This window comes from Vipera ursinii (assembly GCF_947247035.1).
Source record: "Vipera ursinii genome assembly, chromosome: 3".
NCBI classification, from domain to species: Eukaryota; Metazoa; Chordata; class Lepidosauria; order Squamata; family Viperidae; genus Vipera; species Vipera ursinii.
In genome coordinates this window covers 6,490,030-6,512,598 of record NC_139516.1, presented here as the reverse complement: position 1 = coordinate 6,512,598, position 22,569 = coordinate 6,490,030, and the positions used below count along the sequence as shown (strand labels likewise).

General features: G+C 44.4%; 1 protein-coding gene across 1 annotated transcript; it reads left to right on the top strand.

Annotated features, from left to right (window-relative positions):
* Positions 1-635: 635 nt before the first annotated feature.
* PPDPF (pancreatic progenitor cell differentiation and proliferation factor) lies at positions 636-17,287 on the top strand. Its single transcript, XM_083361025.1, has 5 exons — positions 636-839; positions 9,414-9,501; positions 12,647-12,724; positions 16,127-16,223; positions 16,867-17,287. Exons 2-5 carry the CDS (start codon positions 9,447-9,449, stop codon positions 16,979-16,981), a joined length of 345 nt encoding a protein of 114 aa, XP_083217151.1. The 5' UTR covers positions 636-839; positions 9,414-9,446; the 3' UTR covers positions 16,982-17,287.
* Positions 17,288-22,569: the final 5,282 nt, after the last annotated feature.

Below are 22,569 nucleotides of genomic sequence, written 5' to 3'. Positions count from 1 at the left end.
GGCTCTTTTATGACTCTCGTGGACTTCAACTCCCAGAATTCCTGAGCCAGCACAGCTCAGCTTGGAAACCTCTCCCTTTCCCCTCAGCATGGCTGGCTCAGGAATTCTGGGAGTTGAAGTCCACAAGTCATAAAGTTGTCTAGGCCTAGGCCAGGGGTAGCAACCTTGGCTCTTTTATGACTCTCGTGGACTTCAACTCCCAGAATTCCTGAGCCAGCACAGCTCAGCTTGGAAACCTCTCCCTTTCCCCTCAGCATGGCTGGCTCAGGAATTCTGGGAGTTGAAGTCCACGAGTCATAAAGTGGTCTAGGCCTAGGCCAGGGGTAGGCAAATTCGGCTCTTTTATGACTCGTGGACTTCAACTCCCAGAATTCCCGAGCCAGCCTTGCTGAGGGGAAAGGGAGAGGTTTCCAAGCTGAGCTGTGCTGGCTCAGGAATTCTGGGAGTTGAAGTCCACGAGTCATAAAAGAGCCGAGGTTGCCTACCCCTGGCCAAACAAAAACCAAGGCCGGGCTCGGTCGCTCCCCGAGCGGCCGCAGGAGGGCGAGATCGGCCCGCGGAGCGGAGGCCAGAGGCAGCCGCGGGGGTTCCTCCGCCGCCTTGTCGGAGAAGGGAGCGTGGCCTGAGCTGACGCAACCCGCCCGGCTGCCTATAAAAGGCGACCGCGGCGCCCTCCGCCTTCAAACCATCAGCGCCTGGGTGTCTTTTTCGTGGACGTGGAGACTCGCAGTAGCTCCTTCGCAAATGGGCTCGGTCGCCTAGCGGTTGCTTTCCTGAGCCAGGTCACCTGTGGTCTCAAGCCGTCGGGATTCTGCTGGGCGCAGCACTAAGACTTCAAGGTAAGGGGGGTGGGATGTGGGCGGGGGGGGGCTTCTTTGCAAACTCTTTCCACCAACCCCCTCCCCGTTTTCTGCCTTCGGTCCTTTCCTCCGTGAGGATTCCCACGTTGAGGGAGAGAGAGAGACTTTATCGCGCGTGGAAGTCCTTGGCGGATAACGGCTTTGCTTGCTCGGGAAGGCGCGCGTGGCTGCGTTCACACGATACCCTAAACTCGACCCGTATCGAGCGCCGGGGATAGGTTGGAGCGGGTGGGGCGTGGGGCGTGGGGTGCGGAGCGGAGTCGCAACCCTAGGTTGATGGGCTGCTCGGGACAAGGGTTGAACTCGAAAAGGGAGAGCAAGGCGAATCCAGACACTTTGTGACACGCAAGACAACCGGGAATCCTCGAGGCCCGGCCATGTTTTCGGACCGCTTCCGGTTTGGGGCCGTAGCTTTGAAGTACTACCATATGCTCCGGTTTGAATGCGGCTTCGAACCCTTCTGAGGAGTGGGATCCCTGAATTGGGGGTCTTATAGACCCGTGCTTACTGGGGGTGAGCGTTACTCACGCCTATACTACTACGACTACTACTACTACTATTATTATTATTATTATTATTATTATTATTACTATTACTATTACTACGCCTAACTATTACTACTACTACTACTATTATTATTATTATTATTATTATTATTATTATTATTATTATTAATAATAATGTTGGAAGGGACCTTGGAGGTCATCTAGTCCAACCCCCTGCTCAGGCAGAAAACCTTATACCATTATACCTTATACCACTACTCCGGAATAAAGCCTTATAAAGTTCAATTCGGTTTCTTCCCATTGCTGCAAGCGCGTGTTTGACAGTCCCAGCCGAAGTCCCGGGAACTTAAGCTTTGGATTCGACTCGAGACCAACTACTAGACTTTTAGGATCGGGACGCTACTACTACGGCTGGGGCCCGGTAGTAATGAGAGGCGAAAAGGAGCGCTCCGTGGTCTACTTTTCGGGCTGGGAGGGAATGGTGGTGGTGGTGGTGGTGGTGGTGGTGGGTCGTCTGCGGGTCGGTATCTTCTATCCGCTGTTTTATTTATTTTTTATTTATTTTATTTATTTAGATTTATATACCGCCCTTTCCCGAAGGACTCCGGGCGGTTTACGGGGCATTTAAAAAAACAGTCAATACAAACGTTAAAACAAAAATGAAAAGAGATTAAATAGAACCCTGAGAAAATTAAAACCCAGTTAAAATTAAAATTAAAAAATATTCGTTTAGAAACTAAACTAAACTAAAAACGTCTTGGTTTCGCTCGGCGGTTCCGGTTCCCATCCTGGCTGGGGGGACACGTTTCTTCTTTTTCTCACGCTTTCGCGACCCTCCCACCCCTCCCCCCCCCGAGTCGGAAAGGAGGACGTGCGGCCCGAACGTTCTGAGCTTTCATCCAACGTTCCATTCTGTCCCCTCCGCGTTCCATTCAATGTCTCAACGTTCCATTCGGGTTTTCGCTTTTCTCGCCAGCCGTCGAAAACCACCGGGGGTTTTTTTGGGGGGGTGGGTGGGTGGGGGGTGGGCGGTGGAATGTTTATTTATCAAGGTTATTTTACTTCTCTAAAAACATATCTATTTGAGCAGTCTGACCTGGTCTGATGGGTTAGGGTTGGGGTTTTAATTTATTTTAATTACTGTTTTATTGTTTTAATCTGGGGCACTTATTTAATTCGTTTTTAACTTTTATATCCTGTTTGTATTTATTGCCCTGTACACCGCCCTGAGTCCTTCGGGAGAAGGGCTGTATAAAAATGTAAATAATAATAATAATAATAATAATAATAATAATAATAATAATAATAAATCAGTCGCTTTGACCCGGCTGCTTGCCAGGATGGCAGCCTTGTTTACTCCCCCCCCCCGCCCGACACACACAGACACTTATCATAACGTTAATAGTTAATCCGCATTATATTGCAAAGGAAGTATTTTTAGTGATTCTGACTGGCCGCCGCGTTTGTTTGGCTGGCGGCTGTCTGGTGGCCATGTTGGCCCCAAATCGGGAAAAAGGGAGAAATATATATATACAGGACAAAACAATTAACAAAAATGCAAACTCGCTCTTTTGAGTTTTACGTAACGGCTAATTCTTTTAACATACGGAGTGCTACTGCAGCGGGCACGGGGGAAAAAACACCACATTTTGCTTGCTTTGCTAAATGAAAAAAAGGTTGTGCTTAAAAAAAACAACAACGCAGTTTCTTAAAGTAAGCAGGCGGTAAGCCAGTTTATTCCGGTTTTCAGATGAGGTTTCCCCGTCCTTAGTAAAACAAAAGACTGCAACGAGAGAAGTGAGCAAGAATGAATATCTCAGCCTCCGCTTGAAACTCAACTGCATTTAAAAGAGAAAATGGAAGATTATTCTTTTTAAGATAAAAGTTATCCTTTCTTGCTGGTAAATTGAGTGCATCCCTCAATCTCTGGGAGTGTTTAGAGAAAAGGATTAGGGGGGGGACATGATAGCAGTATTCCGGTATTTGACAGATTGCCACAAAGAGGGGGGGGGGTGGTCAATTTATTTTCCAAAACACCTGAAGGCAGAACAGGAAGCAACGATGGAAGTTGAGAGGCAGCCTGGAATTAAGGAGAAACTTCCTAACAGTGAGGACAATTAACCAGTGGAACAGCTTGCCACCAGAAGTTGTGGGTGGAGGTTTTTAAGAAGAGACTGGAGAGCCACTTGTCTGAAATGATATAGGATCTCCCGCTTGAGCAGGGGGCTGGACTAGATAAGGCAGTTTTGCCTTGGCAGACTTATTGCAGTTAAGTGAATCGCATGGTCATTAAATGAGTCAGACTTCCCCCATGTGCTTGTGAGAAACAACCTGAGAAGGTCCCAAGTGATGGTCACATGACCCCAGGATGCTGCAACTGTCATAAACGCCAGTTGCCAAGTGCCTGAATTTTGATCATGTGACCGTGGGGATGCTACGACGGTCATAAGTGCAAGGAGCGGTCGTAAGTCACATTTTTTCCAGTGCCAAACGATTGCTAAACAGATGTTTGTAAGTCAGGGCTTTGTTTTGTAGCAGACCCGTGGAATCCCTTCTTCCTTGTATCCAGCTGACCTGCTTTTCTCTTGCGGTCACCCTGTAATTGTATTTTACTCACACCCTATTGAGTAAGTAGATTATTTTTCACCTTGCAGACCAAGCAGTGTTCCTTTGTTTTTCAGAGCTAGTCAGCAGAGTGTAGGTAATCCCCTCGACTTACGACCACAAGTGAGCCTAACATTTCTGTTGCTAAGTGAGACGGTTGTTAAGTGAATTTTGCCCCACTTGACAACCTTTCTTGCCACAGTTCTTAAATAAATTACTGCATTTGTTAAGACAGTAACACGGTTGTTAAGTGAATCTGGCTTTACCGGTGACTTTTTCACAATCGCAACCATTGCAACATCCCCACGGTCCCATCATCAAAATTCAGACATTTGGCAACTGACTCATACTTATGACGGTTGCAGTGTCCCACAAGTTCTGTCATCACCTTTTGCGCCCTTCTGCGCAAAACTCACTTAACAGATGTCTTGCTTAGCAACAGAAATTTTGGGCTCAATAGCCATACTCTGAGGACTACCTATAGAAGAAAAATAACCAAATTACAACAGAATGCTTAACCTGAATTTGTTTAAAGCTGATTTTCTTCCTTTGGGGATGGCCCTCCTAAAAACCTCTAAAAAGTCAAACTTGTCCTGAAAAAGTTGTGCTCCCCTGTTAGAATTGGAGAACTAGTTAAATTCAACCGGGAATGGTTAGTTGCGAACTTTGTGGTTTGATTTGATGTCGGCTAAGACTTTCAGATGTTTGGAAAAAGTGCAGAGAAGAGCAACTAAGATGATTAAGGGCCTGGAAATTAAAACACAGGGAGGTTTGCAGGAATTGGGTATGGCAAGTCTAGAGAAAAGAAGGATCAGGAGTATAATGATAGCACTGTTCCAGTATTTGAGGGGCTGCCACAAAGACGAGGGGATAGACTTATTTTCCAAAGCGCCAGAAGGCAAGCAAGACAAGAAACGATGGGAATTAGTCAATGAGAGAAGCAACCTGGAATTAAGGGGAAACTTCCTAACAGTGAGGACGATTGCAGTGGTACGGCCTGCCTTCAGAAGTCAACACTGGAGATTTTAAAGAAGAGACTGGACAGCCACTTATCTGAAATAGTATAGGGCAGGGGTCACCAAACATGGCAACTTGAAGACTTGTGGACTTCAACTCCCAGAATTCCTCAGCCAGCCATGCTGGCTGAGGAATTCTGGGAGTTGAAGTCCACAAGTCTTCAAGTGGCCATGTTTGCAGGCCCATTGGTAGGGGTCTCCTATTTGAACAGGGGGTTGGACTAGAAGACCTCCGAGGTCCCTTCTAGTCCTACTCGGATTGTTTTATTGATTTGCTGATCCAGCTCACAGAGAGAAACCCAGCTTCTAAGGGTGTGCAAAGGTTCTCACAAAATCTGCTAGTGCCACATAAAAATATGTTGACGCTTCCATTGTGGCTCTTCAAAGGGGGTGGTGGTTGGTAAGTGGAATTAGTCAGGATTTTAGGCTGAGGTGGCAGTGTGAATCCTAGCAACCTGGCAACAGCTGCGGGGAAAGTATGAGGTTGTCGACTCCTATGTGAATGAATCAGATCCATAGATGATTCACAGCCTTTTATGTCTTAAGCCTTACCAGTCATTCCGTCTAGGAAGGGGACCCCAGCAAGAAAATTAGAAGTCTGATTGTTCCAAAATGTATGTGTCTGACGTGTGTGTGTGTGTGTGTGTGTATGTGTGTTTACAGACTTACTTGTCTTAGTCCAGGGGTAGGCAGCCTCGGCTCTTTTATGACTCATGGACTTCAACTCCCAGAATTCCTGAGCCAGCATGGCTCAGCTTGGAAACCTCTCCCTTTCCCCTCAGCGTGGCTGGCTCAGGAATTCTGGGAGTTGAAGTCCACAAGTCATAAAAGAGCCAAGGTTGCCTACCCCTGATCTAGGGCATTTCAGTGTATTAGTTAAGCATTACCTCAGGGATAGGTAACCTTGGCTCTTTTATGACTCGTGGACTTCAACTCCCAGAATTCCTGAGCCAGCATGGCTCAGCTTGGAAACCTCTCCCTTTTCCCTCAGCGTGGCTGGCTCAGGAATTCTGGGAGTTGAAGTCCACGAGTCATAAAAGAGCCAAGGTTGCCTAATGAGACAAAGCGGCAGGATGGCTGATAATTTTATTTCATGTACAGGTAGACAATTTATTTCATGTACAGGTAGTCAATGGAGAGTACTGACAACTGGGTTGTTAAGCAGAGCAGTCGCTAAGTGCAACTGGGAGTGTGCTTATGCTCTTACTTCAGGTTTCCTTTGCTTTACAGACCTGCAAAAGTTGTAGATAGAAGGATTGGTTATCGAGTTGCTTTTTCCTCGCCATAGGAACTGAGAACGGTCGCTAAATGAGGACTAACTGTAGCTAACTGACGCAGTGTTTGTCGTGAAGGAAGGAAGCAAGTCTTTTTCTGACCTCAGCCCCCCCCAAATATATCCCAATATTAAAATATTTGCAAACATCATAGACAGCATTAATTGCAGTATTAGAAATAATAATATTGTGGTAGAGAAGAAATGATTGTAGACTTTCTACCAGCTAATTACAATAACAGATTGTTAACGGGGCTTTGAAGTTTAACTTTGTTGTTGATTAAACTATTAACTGTTGTAGTAGCTAGATTGTCCAATTGGCTGCAAATAGATGTAGAAATTTATTAGAGACCTATTTCACAAGGGAGAAAAGCTACTGTTCTTGCTCAACTTGGGGGAATGTAATGTGTTTTTGTTTTGTCTTTTTAATCCACATATTTTTAATGTCTTTAGTTTTGTTTTATCCGTCTAAAAAATCTCCGTTCCCTCCCTTCCTCTTGGAGTTTGTATTTTAATTTTCTGTAGAAGTTATCGTAGGAGCAGAGACTTGAATATTCAATTTGCAAACGATCACTTAGCGAAGGTTTAAAGTTATGACACACTGAAAAAAGCTACTTACAATCCAGATATAACATTCCAACATGTCCCCCACCCCCATGGTCATGTAATCACATTTTGGGTTCTTGGCAGTTGATCCACATTGATGGCCATTTACAGCTGTCCAAAAAAATAAAAAAATTCTGAAAACCAGCAGTTACTTCCAGTTTTTGGCACGTGCCCATTGGTAAAATGGATTTGCTTAACAACCACCATTTTCACTTAACCACTGCAAAAAAAAGATTGTAAAATCAACTCTGGTCACATGGTGACCCACTTAATGACTAGCCTGACTTTAGAACTAATTCCAGGCTCAACTATGGTTATATGTCAAGGACTACCTGTATGTTGTGATTCCTTGCCAGCCAGTGCATCCGGCAGCTGATGAGGATTCAGATGAGGAGGAGGAGGGGCCTGGAGTGATGTCAGAGGAAGGCTCTGAGGAGCTCCGAGACTTACAGTCGGATGAGGAGCCTGGCCCCTCTACTCGCACTCAGGCTGAGACACGGCTATGCTGGGAGCCTGAGTTGGACAGTGATGAAGCACAGCTGGGAAATATCCAGGATGCACAAAAGCACCGGCAAGAGAAGCGAGTAGGACAGAGGAATGCAATGGGGCGGCGGCAAAGGCAAAGGAGAAGGCATTAGGAAGCCACACCTTGGCTGAATAATAAAAGGGAAGGTGTGGGAGGTGCTGGTTGCCGAAGGCCACCGTTCATGTTGAGGATCAAGTTTCTATGGACTGTGTTTACCTTGGACATTGACTCAGGTCTGTGAGAATAAAAGGGATTGGTTTTTTTCTTGCGGTCCCTGCCTGCTTGTTGGAAGAGGGTTTTCACCTTGTGAGCATAACAAGGAGTCATGTAGGCTGGGACAGAACACTGTAAGATTACACTATCATAATGCAAGTGCCATATTTTTCATATATTATGACACATGTGCAGAACAACAGTCCTTACAGAAGCCATGTTGCTTTTGTTAGCTTGAAATCAGCTTCTGCTTGGGTGGATGTTTGTCACCCCAAATCAAAGAATTGGTTTCCCCTGAATAGACGCATTGTCACTAGAGAAGAACATGCAGGCAGCCCTCAACTTACGACCGCACTTGAGCCCCAAATTTCTGTTGCTAAGTGAGACAGTTGAGTGAGTTTTGCTCTTTTACGAGCTTCCTTGCCACAATTGTTAAGGGAATCACTGCGGCTGTTAGAAGTTAGTAACCGGGTTCTTAAATGAATCCGGTTCTCCCGATGACTTTGTTTGTCAGAAGGTGATGAAAAGTGGATGACATGACACTGAAACAATCAGTCATCATAAATATGAATCAGTTGTGCCAAGCATCTGAATTTTGATTATGTGCAAAGGTGATAAGTGTGAAAAACGGTCATATAAGTCACTTCCTGGAATGGAATTTTTTTTCCATATCTGTCTTAAGTAGGTACTAGATGTATCTCTGCCTTGGGAGAAAAGTGGAGGGGGGTGTCTTAATTTGTTTTTTTACTGTTTCCTACCTTCTGATAAGAGGCCTTATAGTTTTTATAAATAGTTTTTATCCCAGAGCTGTAACCATATTAAATGCTACTGTATAGTGCAACATTCAAGTATAATATTAGGGGCAGCACAATGGAGAATAGAATGTGAAGTATGTCTGTGTATAATATATGTTCTTATTTCTGGTTTTTACTTCCATGTAGTGTGCATTGTGGACAGTACTTAATTTCGTTGTGAGTTACACAATGATAATAAAGATTATTCTATTCTATTCTATTCATTCCACTATTCTATTCTATTCTACTCTACTCTGCTCGCAGAGGGAGGGTCTTCTCAGGGTGCCGCCGGTAAAAGATTGCCGGCGGATAAACCCAGGGAGAGGGCCTTTTCTGTGGGTGCGCCTAACATCTGGAACCAGCTGCCCGTGGAGCTCAGGACTGCCCCTGATCTACGCTCATTCCGCCGGGACCTGAAGACTTGGCTCTTTGAGCTCTCTGACCCAGGCTGAGAATTTTAACTGGGGTTTTATTTTCAGGGATAATTTAATCTTTTAATTCTCTTTTAACTTTGTATTTTATATTGATATGATTTTAAAATGCCCTGTAAACCGCCCTGAGTCCTTCGGGAAAAGGCGGTATATAAATCTAATAAAATCTAAAAATCTACTCTACTCATTCCGTTCTGTTCTGTTCTGTTCTGTTCTATTCTATTCATTCCACTATTCCATTCCATTCCATTCAATTCCTTCCATTATTCTATTCTATTCTACTCTACTCTACTCTACTCTACTCGTTCCGTTCCATTCTATTCTATTCTATTCTATTCTATTCTATAATCTGTTTATTCTATTCTATTCCATGCTACTCTACTCTACTCTATTCGTTCCATTCCATTTTCTATTCTATTATTCTTATTCTATTCTGTTCTATTCTACAATCTGTTTATTCTATTCTATTCCATTCCATTCCATTCTATTCATTCCACTGTTCTATTCTATTCTATTCCATTCCATTCCACTATTTTGTTCTATTTTATTCTATTCTAAACAATTTTTTTTCTTATGTGTCTCAGGATTTACAACCCGCGCAAGAAAGATCAAGAAACATGGCAGCAATCCCGTCCAGTGGCTCCCTCGTGGCAACCCACGACTACTACCGAAGTAAGAGAAGAAAGCCATTGTTAGCCATTGACAATGAAGGGGTCAAGAAATGCTTAACGGGATGGGATGTGCTCTGCCTTTTCCATCTTGCTGACCTGGGGTGTACAGTTCAGATTTGCACACCACGTCACATCACACACTGCTTGGGCTACAGGGGGGGAGGAGGGCCTTCTCCTCCAGTGGAGTGGGAAGAAGGTGGCTTGTCCCAACTAGTGCCCCTCTTGTGGCTGAGTTTGTGAATTCAGCATATTGTGCAAATTGCAAAAAATAGACATGATGAATGCAGTGAGGAGGTGGATCCCCCGGAGGGAGGGGGTGCATTCCAGAGGATTAAGAGGCAACTCAGCCCATCTATCATGTGTGAGTGAAAGGGGATGAAGGCAGCCCCTCCTCAATAGTTCCCAGAGGATATGGTAGATGCAGAGAGCAGAATCGAGATTTTGCCCGTAAGAGTGAAAACAATAAAGAAGAATCGCCACATGTCATTCCTGTTTTGGGTCTGACACTAGATTAGTTTACTAACCAGGTTAAATGTGTATAAACATACTCTTGTCACTGTCTTGGATGTAACATTTGAGATGAAAATAGTGGAAGGAGCTTTCAAGGGACAAAAAAATTGGTTTATGTGAACTCAGCCATTGGGCCAATCACCAGGAGACTGTGAGTTTTAATCCCGCGTTAGGCTTGAAAGCCAGCAGGGTGACTTTGGTCCCATCACTAGGAGACTAAGTTCTAGTCCCGCCTTAGCCATGAAAGCCAGGTGGGTGACTTTGGGCCAATCGCCAGGAGACTGAGTTCTAGTCCTGCCTTGGGCATGAAAGCCACCTGGATGACTTTGGGTCAATCACCAGGAGACAGTGTCAAAGCAAAAACTTCCAATGTTTACAGTGACTTTGGGCCAGTCGCCAGGAGACTGTGAGTTCTAGTCCTGCCTTAGCCATGAAAGCCACCTGGATGACTTTGGGCCAATCACCAGGAGACAGTGTGTCAAAGCAAAAACATCCAGTGTTTGCAGTGACTTTGGGCCAGTCGCCAGGAGACTGTGAGTTCTAGTCCCGCCTTAGCCATGAAAGCCAGCTGGGTGACTTTGGGCCAATCTCCAGGAGACAGTGAGTTCTAGTCCTGCCTTGGGCATGAAAGCCACCTGGATGACTGGGCCAATCACCAGGAGACAGTGAGTTCTAGTCCTGCCCTATGCATGAAAGCCACCTGGGTGACTTTGGGCCACTCGCCAGGAGACAGTGAGTTCTAGTCCCGCCTTAGCCATGAAAGCCAGCTGGGTGACTTTGGGCCAATCGCCAGGAGACAGTGAGTTCTAGTCCTGCCTTGGGCATGAAAGCCACCTGGGTGACTTTGGGCCAGTCCACCTCTCAGCCTTAGGGAGGAAGCAATGGCAAACCACTTCTGAAATCTTGCCAAGCAAACTGCGGAAACTCGGTCAAGCAGTCGTCACGACTCAGTGAAGGCACTAAAAAAAAAAACAGCTCCAAAACAAGCTCCTTTCCTTACCTTGTTTACAAAGAGAGAAGTCATGCATTTCCTGGTAATAAGTAAGCCAATGAGTTTTGAAGCTCCTCTCTGTTTGGCATGGGCTGATCTCCGTTTGGGCCGTTGAATCAGATTAATTAAGAAAGCCCATGAAAAACGCTTCACCTCCCGTTCCCTGACCCGACAGCTTATCTAAACGGGGTTGTCTGAATCTCTGTCCCAAGTTCTTGCAATCCTTTTATTGTTTGCTTTTCCACCCCGGGTGGAGTTTTAGAACACAAAGGAACTAAGATAAAGTTTAAGGTGGATATCGATCTAGTGGGAAACGTGGCAATGTGGGCTGTGCGTTGGATGGTGCGCAAAGGGTTGCGTTCCTTTCCTGGTCTTTGCAGCATTCCTGTGAGAAGAACGAGAGGCTCGTTGAGTTGGGATTTTGAAGCTACAGGCTGTTACGTTTTGGAAAGTTTTTTTGGGGTCTCTTCCTTCCAACCCCAAAGATCTCCCGCTTCGTTGCAACCTTTTGAAAAGTGACATTGATAAAACACCTGAGGCATTTCATTTATTTATTACACAAAGTAAAAGTCAAAAGCAGGGGTATCCACCCTTGGCAGCTTTGAGACCCGTGGAGCAAGGTTGGACACCCCTGGTATAAGGAGTTAAGAGTTTTAAATTAGTGTGACCCCAATGAATGTCTATGACAGCGTAGGCAGCCTCCGCTCTTTTATGACTCGTGGACTTCAACTCCCAGAATCCCTGAGCTGGCATGGCTCAGCATAGAAACCTCTCCCTTTCCCCTCAGCTTGGCTGGCTCAGGAATTCTGGGAGTTGAAGTCCACGAGTCATAAAGCGGCCTAGGCCAGGGGTAGGCAACCTCGGCTCTTTTATGACTTGCGGACTTCAGCTCCCAGAATTCCTGAGCTGGCATGGCTCAGCATAGAAACCTCTCCCTTTCTCCTCAGCATGGCTGGCTCAGGAATTCTGGGAGTTGAAGTCCACGAGTCATAAAGCAGCCTAGGCCAGGGGTAGGCAACCTCGGCTCTTTTATGACTTGCGGACCTCAACTCCCAGAATTCCTGAGCTGGCATGGAAACCTGTCCCTTTCTCCTCAGCATGGCTGGCTCAGGAATATTTTTAATATTTTACCATTTTATCATTGGGGCTTGTTAGTTTAATCTTTTTTAACATTTGTATTATTGTGTTTTATTGTTGTTAGCCACCCTGAGTCCTTCGGGAGATAGGGCGGCATATAAGTCCCAAAAATAAATAAATAAATTCTGGGAGTTGAAGTCCACGAGTCATGAAAGAGCGAAGGTTGCCTACCCCTGGTCTGTGAAAAAGGCTCTGAGTATTGTTTATGTCTAAGTGCAGGTAATCCTCAACTTATAACCATAGTTGGGATCGGACCTTCCATCACTAAGCAACGCAAGTCAGTGAGTTGTGCCTGATTTTAGGATCTCTTTGCTATGAATGTTAAGTGAATCTGGCTTCCCCCATTGACTTTACTTATTGGAAGCCCCCTGGGAAGGGCATGAAATGGAGCAAAACTTACTTTACAACTATCTTGCTTAGCAACAGAAAATTTGGGCTCAATTCTGGCTGTAAGTTGAAGACTACCTGTAGCAGTATTTTAGCTAATATGGTGCCTTGTCTTCTGCAGGACGCTTGGGTTCCACCTCCAGTAACAGCTCCTGTGGAAGTTCTGAGTACTCTGGAGAAGTCATCCCGCACCATCCAGGTCAGTATTTTATAGAATGTCAAAATTCATTCTTGATTGTAGTGGAAGGCCTTTGCAAATCAAATTCCCTGATTTAACGTACCAAGGTGACAGGAAGGATGTCAATGGAGATAAATCTTCATTGAATGGTGGATAGAATTTTGTGCCTATGTATCATGAGTGCAAATTGTGTGAATGTTGACTGGACTAAATCATCATGCAGTAAACTGGGTCTGTCTTTTGGGGTGAAATCTGTCACTGCTTGAAATTTGTGTGTTAAATCCATAGTCCATTAAATCCATAGTCTGTTGAATCAACATGTTTGTTCTTCTCATATGATTAAAGATTTTTAAATCCTTTTTGTGAAGCCTTATGATGATTTATTACCAGGACCCTGGGTTGGTTTGCACTCGTGTTATCAAGCATTGCATTGTGATTGCTTGTCTTGTAGTATTCTCTGCTCTATTTTGAATTTGGGTGAGCTGACACCTAGGAGTATTACTTAAGCAAACGTTGGTTGTATTCAGACCCACCAAGAGTGGCTGAGATTTTCAGTAGACAATTCTAATCCAACAACTGTAGACTAGGTGGGACCAGCTTTTGGCTCTCTATAAAATTCAGAGGATGGCTTGTTGATTCAGTACCCAGAACGTTCGAACACTCTATTAGCTATTTATTTTGATTTTGCTATGCAGGTGCATAAACATCTAAACGCACACTTTTTTGCTTGCACATGAAAAGATGGCTTCATGGAGAAAGGTTGAGAAATACAGGGAGTCCTCAAGTTGTGACAAGTCACTTAGCAACCATTCAGAGTTATGGTGGATCCCCTGAGGGTATCTGTGAGCTACACTGAAAGTTCCAATAATCTCCCCACTCCATCATAGGAATCATGTGGCCCAGTGGTGGGATTCAGCCAGTTTGCATTGGTTCAGCAGAACTGGTAGCTAAATTTTGCTGCGTTCAGAGAACTGGCTTTATGCATAGTGCTTCCAGAACTCCAGTCTAGGCCTCAGAGGTCTGGAGGAGGCCTCCCAGGCCTAGAACGGCCTGCCAGAAGTGCGTGGATGCCACTTCCAGAAGTCCGTTCTAGGCCTCGGAGGCCCAGGCCTGCATCCAATAAGAGAACTGGTTGTTCAGGTATTTGAATCTCACCACTGATGTGACCGCACTTTGAGCCCTCAGCAACTGGACCACATTTTTATTTGACCACATTTTATAACGGTTTTGCTGAAAATCCAACATCATCTTCTGGGTTTTGGCAAAACCATGCCCATAGTGAACTAAAGGTTCGCTTAATGACTCCAGATTTGTTTAATAATCATGGGGATGATTCTCTTAACAACCGTCACAAAAAAACCCCAGTAAAATTGGGTTGGTCTCCTGGATGATCCGATTGACAACCATCGTGAGTTATGATCCTGATGGGCAGGTTCCATTGGAGGATATAACAGTTTACAGAGCCCATGACCAATTTTAATAAACTATTGAGTTGGCTGGCATAGCAGCATGGTGACTTAGTGGTGAAGATGCCCACCTCCCACTCAGGAGGTTGAAAGTTAAATTCTAAGTAGAGCAGATGTTTCCCTCCTAGAGCGCAAAGAAAAAAAAATCTGCTGTGAACTCTGTGTAGGCGTCAGGAAGGGCATCCGGCCGGTAAATGCTCTGGTCAGTTGCTCCGACACTACCCAAATTAAGGGATTATGGAGTTGTAAAAAGAAAAAAGTTGGATGGCATGTCATTTCTCATAGAAATAGGAGAACTTGTGGGGAAGTAAATCCACCTGAATTTTCTGCTTTCTTTGCACATCTTTAATTTGGTTTCAGTTAAGAAGAAGGAGATCCTAGATAAGTTCAAAGATGCAAAAATTGACTTGCTGCCATTTGGGCGCAGCTGGTGAGCTGGTCTCAGCCCCTTCTTTGGCCAAAACATTACATCTCTCAGCCATTTTTCAGATCTGGCTCTTTTTGTTACACCTTTCTTTTGTTAAAGAAGGGGGACGAAAATGTCCTTGCGTGATTTAACAGTTTGGCAGGAGAGTAAATAATTCAAAATACCTTCAGTTCTTTCACTTGGGGTTATCTAAGGCAAGAAGGATGGATCTAAGAAAGTTTGAGCATAAGCAAAAATCTCATTGGCCGAGATTTGGCTGGCTGGCTTTCTCTAAATTAAACTGAAAGCTGACGTGCTCTGGGATTGTTGCATTCGGCAGCCATTTCTTTTCTCCCGCATGTTCACTCTAGTCAAAAAGGAGAGCATATAGAGTTCTCACTTTATAGCCATAATGGAGTCCTCCAATTATGGTTGTAAAGTGGGTTGTCATGTGACCAGACCTGATCTTAACTACGTTTTTTGTGGCAGTCATTAATCAAATGTCGGGTCACTAACTGAAGCTTTTGTTCACTAACAGTCATCTTTACTGAAACCTAGAAATAAAGACTGGCTTTTCCTATGTTAAATAAAGTCACGTGAGGGTAAATGTGGGCCGGTTTCTGAGCACCCGAAATGCTGTCGCGTAGCTGTGAGTGGGTGGGGGAACTATGTTAGAACTTTGGGACCAGGTTGTAAGTACCTTTTGGCGGTCTGTTGTAACGTCAAACGGTTGCTAAGCGACCAGTCGTAAGTTGAGGACTACCTGCAATCTAGAACCAGGAAGACCCATTGTAAATCCATTCTTAATACAGGAAGTACACTTGAGTAATTTTGTACCAGTCGAACCAATGTATCTTACCAGATGAGGTGGTAAAAACAGTAGGAGGACTTCCTCTGCCACCTTGAGTTTCTAGACTAGGGGTTCTCCAACCTTGGTAACTTTACAACTTGTGGACTTCAACTCTCAAAATTCCTCAGTCAGCATGTTCTAGAGCAGGGGTGGGGAACCTTGGCTCTTTTATGACTTGCGGACTTCAACTCCCAGAATTCCTGAGCCAGCATGGCTCAGCTTGGAAACCTCTCCCTTTTCCCTTAGCATGGCTGGCTCAGGAATTCTGGGAGTTGAAGTCCACGAGTCATAAAAGAGCCAAGGTGGCCTACCCCTGATCTAGGGCATTTCAGTGTATTAGTTAAGCATTACCTCAGGGATAGGCAACCTTGGCTCTTTTATGACTCGTGGACTTAAACTCCCAGAATTCCTGAGCCAGCATGGCTCAGCTTGGAAACCTCTCCCTTTCCCCTCAGCATGGCTGGCTCAGGAATTCTGGGAGTTGAAGTCCACAACTCATGAGGGGGCCATAGTTCCCCCATGCTGGCTCAGGAATTCTGGGAGTTGAAGTCCACAAGTCATAAAAGAGCCAAGGTTCCCCACCGCTGTCCTAGAGCAACGGATGGCTGTAAATTAAATTAAATATTTGGTAAGACAAAGTGGTCTCTAAACAGCTTTCTTGTTTCTGATCACTATTTTTCCTTTTTCCCCTTTCTTTGTAGGTCTTCCCAAGTCTGATCCTGGACATTGGTGGGCTAGTTTTTTCTTTGGGAAACACACCCACCCAGTGATGACAACTGTGTCGGAATCTCCAGAGAAGTAAGTGAGCTGGGATTATAGCAGTGTTTCACAACCTTGGAACTTTAAAATAGTGGACTTCAAGTCCTAGAATTCCCTAGCCCTCAGGTGGGGAATGGCTTGGAGGAGGACCTTATAGTTAGTCCTTGACTTACAACCATTCATTTAGCAAACATTGGAAGCTACGACAGTGCTGAAAAAAAGTCTGGTCTGGTCTTTCCACTTACAGTCTTTCCACCTCTCCCTACGTCCTTATGATTGCAATTCAGATCCTTGGCAACTAACTGACTTGCACTTACGACCAAATGCAGTGTCCTGCATTCGAGCAATTGCGATTCACAACCATTCTTGCTAGTTTCTGGCAAGAAGAAGTCCATTCAGAAGAAAGGGTTCATGGTACGTGTTTAACAACCAACAGATCTCTTTTAACGACCATGATCTCTTAATGACTGTCATAAAATTGGATCTGATTAAACTTACGACCGCCATGACTTGGGAAATTCCAGTCCCAACTGTGATTGTAAATCGAGGATTACCTGTGTTGGATAATCTAACATGTGAGTGGGGTGAACCTGGCAGAACAGAGTTGTAAGTTGTAATGTAAGCAGCACATAATGGAGTTATGTCTGAAAAGTAACATGCTCTTATCTGGGGTCTCTTACAGCTCAGGAACCTTCCAGGTAGCCAATGGCAAGATCACCTGTGACCTGGCCCAGGAAGTCATGAGGAAGCGCCACGCCAGTGAACCCAGCAAGTCCCATGCAGGTCCCACCGCGTGAGGAAGGCCGGCGTTCACCAGCTGACGCTTCTGATTTGACCGCTAGGGGCTACAGCCCATTTTCCACTCCCCCTCCCTGTAGACTAGTTAGGCTGCTTCTGAGTACAATTAATTAGACGTAGGTTTTTATAAAAATGAAAACGACAACTAAAAATATATATATATTCCACACGCACCATTCTTTTCTACTTGCTTGGGGATCAACACGACTACGTCTTTTTTTCCACACCTCCGCCTTGATAACGCGTTTTTCTTTCATTTTGTACTTGTTGAATGGGAACTAATAAATTCTGAGCAGCCTTTTAAACTGCAGGTGTCTGTTGTGAATTCTTGTTAACTCAAGATAAAATTGGGAGGGGGCATTTTTTTAACAGATCGGCCACTGAGTTTTGATTTTTGTCAAAAAAAGTTCCAAACCGCATGAAGAGCTACACCACAACAAGCCAAAGATGCTTCTGTATTGAACTCTGGTTTGTCTATTTTGGAGGCTGTTCAAGTTCCTGCTGGAGGAGAATTTGGACATCAATAATTGTTGTTCCAATATTGGAGTAAAATGATGCTGTTCATGAACATAGGATCTTTTTCTGAATAGGATGCCTCCAAACTGAATTGACTATTTGAAAAGGAGTTTGCATATTACATAAAAAGCTTTTTAAAACTAGAAAATTGGAAAAATGTGATTTTGTGACCTGACAAGCCAAGGCAAACCCTATGAACAGAGCGATCTAGATATTTGATAAAAAAGAGTGACTTGATTTAGTAAATTCTCCAAACTTGAGGTTAGCTGGACATATCTGTGATCAACATAGAAACAATTTGCTATTGCTTTTTCTGGTTTTCTTGTCTTGCCAGTTTGCTGAAACCCAAATATAATTACAGCGAAGTAACTAATACCTTCCTTATACCCTGCATATTTAATATATATTCTACTTAATAAACATTTTAGGTAGTCTCGACTTAAGACTATTTAGTGACCACAATTACAATGTCACTGAAAAAGGTGACTTATAACCTTATAAAGGTGACTTGTGATGACTTCACACTTATAACAATTGCAGCACCCCCATGGTTACATGATCAAAATTCTGACGCTTGGCAACCGGCATGTATTTACGATAGCTGCAGTGTCCAGGGTCCTGAGATCAGCTTTTGTGACTTTCTGAAAAGCAAAGTCAATAGGGAAGCCATTTAACAACGGTGTTACTAACTTAACAACTGCAGTGATTCACTTAACAACTGTAGTAAGGTTGTAAAATGGAGCAAAACTCACTTGAAAATTAGCAACAGAAATGTTGGGCTCAATTGTGGTCGTAAGGCGAGGACCCCCTGTACTGTTGCTAGGCGGCTTTGGGAAGGGCCTTGTGAATCTTTGGATTGACAGGCAGATCTTGCTTTCTCCTCCTAAAGTTAAACGTAGTCTGAAATCAACTCGGCTCCAAGTAGCTACACAGCCACAAACCCATAGTTGTAACCCTTTAGCCTGCTGGTACATTTTCAGTTGCTGTAGTAGGTTAATCATCTGTGATAGACTTCTTCTTTTTTCCCCCCTGGACACTACAATTGCTTTACATGGTTTTTCCTACTCCATTGCTGGCCTTGCAGACTCCTGAGTTGCCACCCAACAACTACGGCTGGCCTTGCGTTATATCCCCAGCCGATGCTTTGGCATCAAGAAAGGACCCCCCACCCATCCACTCCCAAAGTCTTGACTTCAGTTTTTCTGGTATTATGTGTGCTCATTCACTGCTAGGAAATGGGTTGGGCTTTGCATGGGGAAAGACTGATGCAATAGCGAGAAAGAGTTTGAACTCTCGGTGGGAGGCCTCAGGAGATGGCTGTTGCTATCTAGGATACTTCAGTCTGCTTTTGATGGTCCTCAACTCCGCGCACAGGTTTGCATGTTATGGTCCTTGTAATCTTGATTGTGTGCCATCAATTTGTTTTTGACTCTTAGCCGCCACACAAGTAGACGTTCTCCACGATGAGAGGCCCGTTACCCAGTCTTTCAGGACTTCTAATGGCATCCCCATCTCTACTATGACTGAGTCCATCCAAAATTATGTGATATGGTTGTTTTTGACTCTTAGTCACCACATGGGTAGACGTTCTCCACGATGAGATGTCCCTCTCCTGGTCTTGCAGGCCTTCTAATGTTGCCCCCCATCTCTATTGTGATTGAGTCCATGCACAATTATGTGGCATCAAGGTTTTTTGACTCTTAGTCACCATGTAGGTAGACGGTCTCCATAATGAGATGTCCTTTTCCTGGACTTTGAGGTCTCCTAATGGTGCGCCCCACCTCTACCTGAGTCCATTCATCTTGCTGCTTAGCTTCCTTTCTTTTTCCTTCCATGTTCCCCAGCACTATGCATGTATCAAAGGAGCTCGGTCTTCCCATTGATTGATCCTGTGCCACCAAGTCAGTGTTGACTCTTAGTGACCATATAAATCAATCTTCCCCATGATGATCCTCCCCTAGCCCGGTCCTTCAGATCTTCCAATGGTACACCTATGACCATTGTAATTGACTCCATCCACCTGGCTCCTGGTCATTCTCTTCTTTTCTTCCCTTCTTCTTTTCCAAGCATTGGAGCCTTCTCCAAAGAGCTGGATCATCTGCAGGTTTGGAGAATCCTTCTATCTGCTTAGAAGGATCTCCTTAGAAGACCTAGAAGAATTTTGCACCAAGCATATAATTTATTGTGATGACCCAGGGCACGGCACAGAGGCAACACAGTCAGCTGGCAGTTCAAACCGCCCCTTTATTGCTCCAAATGTTCCCACGTTTCTGGCAAGTCCCAGAACAAGTAACAACACACACACACACACACACACACACACCTTCAGCAGCCTCTGACTGCAAATAGTTTCAAAAGTTCTCCACTCTCTCAGGCAGGAAAAGTGTGTGTATGGAACAAGCAGTCCTCTTTTCAGGTTTTCGACTCGCACAGGGATAGATTAGAACAACAATTTACTCAGGGACAAGTAGATAACAAAGAAAGGAACCTACATCAAAATCTAAGGAGTCTGTGGAAATACAAGGTTGGCTGAGTAGTTTCAGAAGAGAAGCCAAAATTCAGTCTGAGGTTTGGAGCACCAAATCAAGTTTGTCAGCCACTCCTCCCCCTATTCCTCCAAAGCCAGTGACACTTCCCCCTCGATCTCCCATCTCCATGGACTCCAATTCCAGCTTCATCTTCCTCAGCAGATTCAGGCTCCGACGGGGACATGACAATTTATAATGCAGAATAACAGAATTGGAAGGGACCTTGGAGGTCTTTTACTCCAGACCCCTGCCCAAGCAGGAGACTTAGTCTATACCAGGGGTAGGCAACCTCGGCTCTTTTATGACTCATGGACTTCAACTCCCAGAATTCCTGAGTCAGCGCAGCTGGCTCAGGAATTCTGGGAGTTGAAGTCCATGAGTCATAAAAGAGCCGAGGTTGCCTACCCCTGGTCTATACCATTCCAGACAAATAGCTGTCCAATCTCTTCTTAAAACCTCCAGTAATGGAGCACCCACAAGGCCAGCCGTTCCACTGGCTAATTGTTCTCACTGTCAGGAAAATTGTCCTTAGTTCTGGATTGGTTCTGTCTTTGATTGTTTTCCATCCATTGCTTCTTGTCTTGCCTTCAGGTGCTTTGGAGAATAGGCTGATCCCCTCTTCTTTAGGGCAGCCCCTTAGATACAGTATTAGAAGACTGGTACCCTGTCACCTCCTAGTGTAGTCCTTCTATTTGTTAGACTGGACATATCTAGTTCCCTCGATTATTTCTTCATGTGCTTCAGCCTCCAGTCAGCCCCCCTAATCATCTTAGAAATGATGATTTTTTCCAACATTTTCCTCTGGGTTTGGATGAGACTGGAGTGGCTTCTAAATTTGGAAGTTGCAGAGGAATGGAAAAAGCCACGCAAAACCCTCAAAGTAGGATTGAAAACACATTGAAGCTCAAAATAAGAACCGGCTTCTGAGGTTTAACACATTTCAGATGTCCTAAAGCAGTGATGGCGAACCTTTTAGAGACCGAGTGCCCAAACTGCAACCCAAAACCCACTTATGTATCGTCGAGTGCTGGGTGGGCGTGGCCCATTGGGTGGGCGTGGCTGCGGTGTTAACGGCAGACTGGGTGGGACTAAAAAGTTCAATCAATGAATTCCAATTCTGCGAGATCTTTTTTTTTTCCCGCGAGAAGTTGAAATTGATTGATTGATTGAAACTTTTTTTTTTGCACACAGCGGCGGAGGCCTAAAGCGAAAAGGTTTTATAAAATCCAGCTGAAGGCCTAGGACTGGGGCGACAGCGCACATGCCCACAGAGAGGGCCCTGCATGCCACCTGTGGCACATGTGCCATAGGTTCGTCACCACGGTCCTAAAGCATGTTTTTGGACATAGAAGAATAGAATAAAATAATAACTTTATTGACACTTTGAATGTACACTAATCTGCATACATTAAAATGAAATTTCATTGCATACAGCTCTCAAAGGGTCAGCAGCTCCGATATGCACTACATAAATGTGACACAAATAAGTAAACAGAATTATTGCATATACCCACATATTTTATATGACACAGAGAAACAACACAGTCTAGTTCGGCTTATGTATACATGTGCATGGCGAGAAAAACGAATCTTGCAAGTTTAACAGATGGCATAGGGAACAAAGCTATTACAGAATTGGGTGGTCGTGCTATAAATACCCCAAAACCTCCTCCCAGAGGGGAGCAACAGAAACAATGGCTTTCCCATTGACTTTGCTTGTCTCAAAGCCCAGGCACCATTGCCTGCCATATTTTACCAGTGCAATACCAGTTGCTTAAGCTATTCTACTATTTATTGTCAGTGAAAAATCTTTCTTTGTTTGTTTGTTTCCTAGAATTCCTCTCTTTTCTTTCTCCACTTTGTTTATTTTGGCACTCCAAAACAAGCAAAATTATAGATCACTCTGCATTGTCTATGGAGATTCTCAGCCATCCAGGTCGTGATTGTCCCAAAGGTGCTTTTTCAAGAGGCAACTGGACTTTCTTGTTTTTGTTTTTGAAAAACAAAGAAAAACAAGAAAGTCCAGTTACCTCTTGAAAAAGCACCTTTGGGATCACTCTGCATTGCTCCCCTAAATTGTACAGTGTGTTCTCAACTGCCTGCTTCCCCCACCCAGGACCAGGAATTTCTCCCTCTTCCTGAGTTTAAACTAAGGTTATTTTTAGATGCCAGGAATTTTCAAGGTTTTGGCAGGCAGCAGAGAGGAAAGAATTATAAGGCAAGAGACTGAAGAGAACATATGTTATCCTTCTGCCTGGATAAATCGAGGTAAGGAAGAGGAGTCATTTTTTCACACCAATCTAGCCAGAGAACTTTTGATTGCCAGTGCAAGGATATATATATATATATATATATTTGTCAAACTGGAGGCTATTCCAGGGTCAGAGAAACTGCATAGGTTAATAATTGGTTTGGAAACAGTTTCTTCAAGACAGAAACTGCAGTGAATTGCACTCTGAAATTCTCATGTTTTCCTGAAATGGTTGCCAAAGGCTGCTAAATTTGTTTTCTGGGTTCACATAATACAGTGATTCATAAAGGAG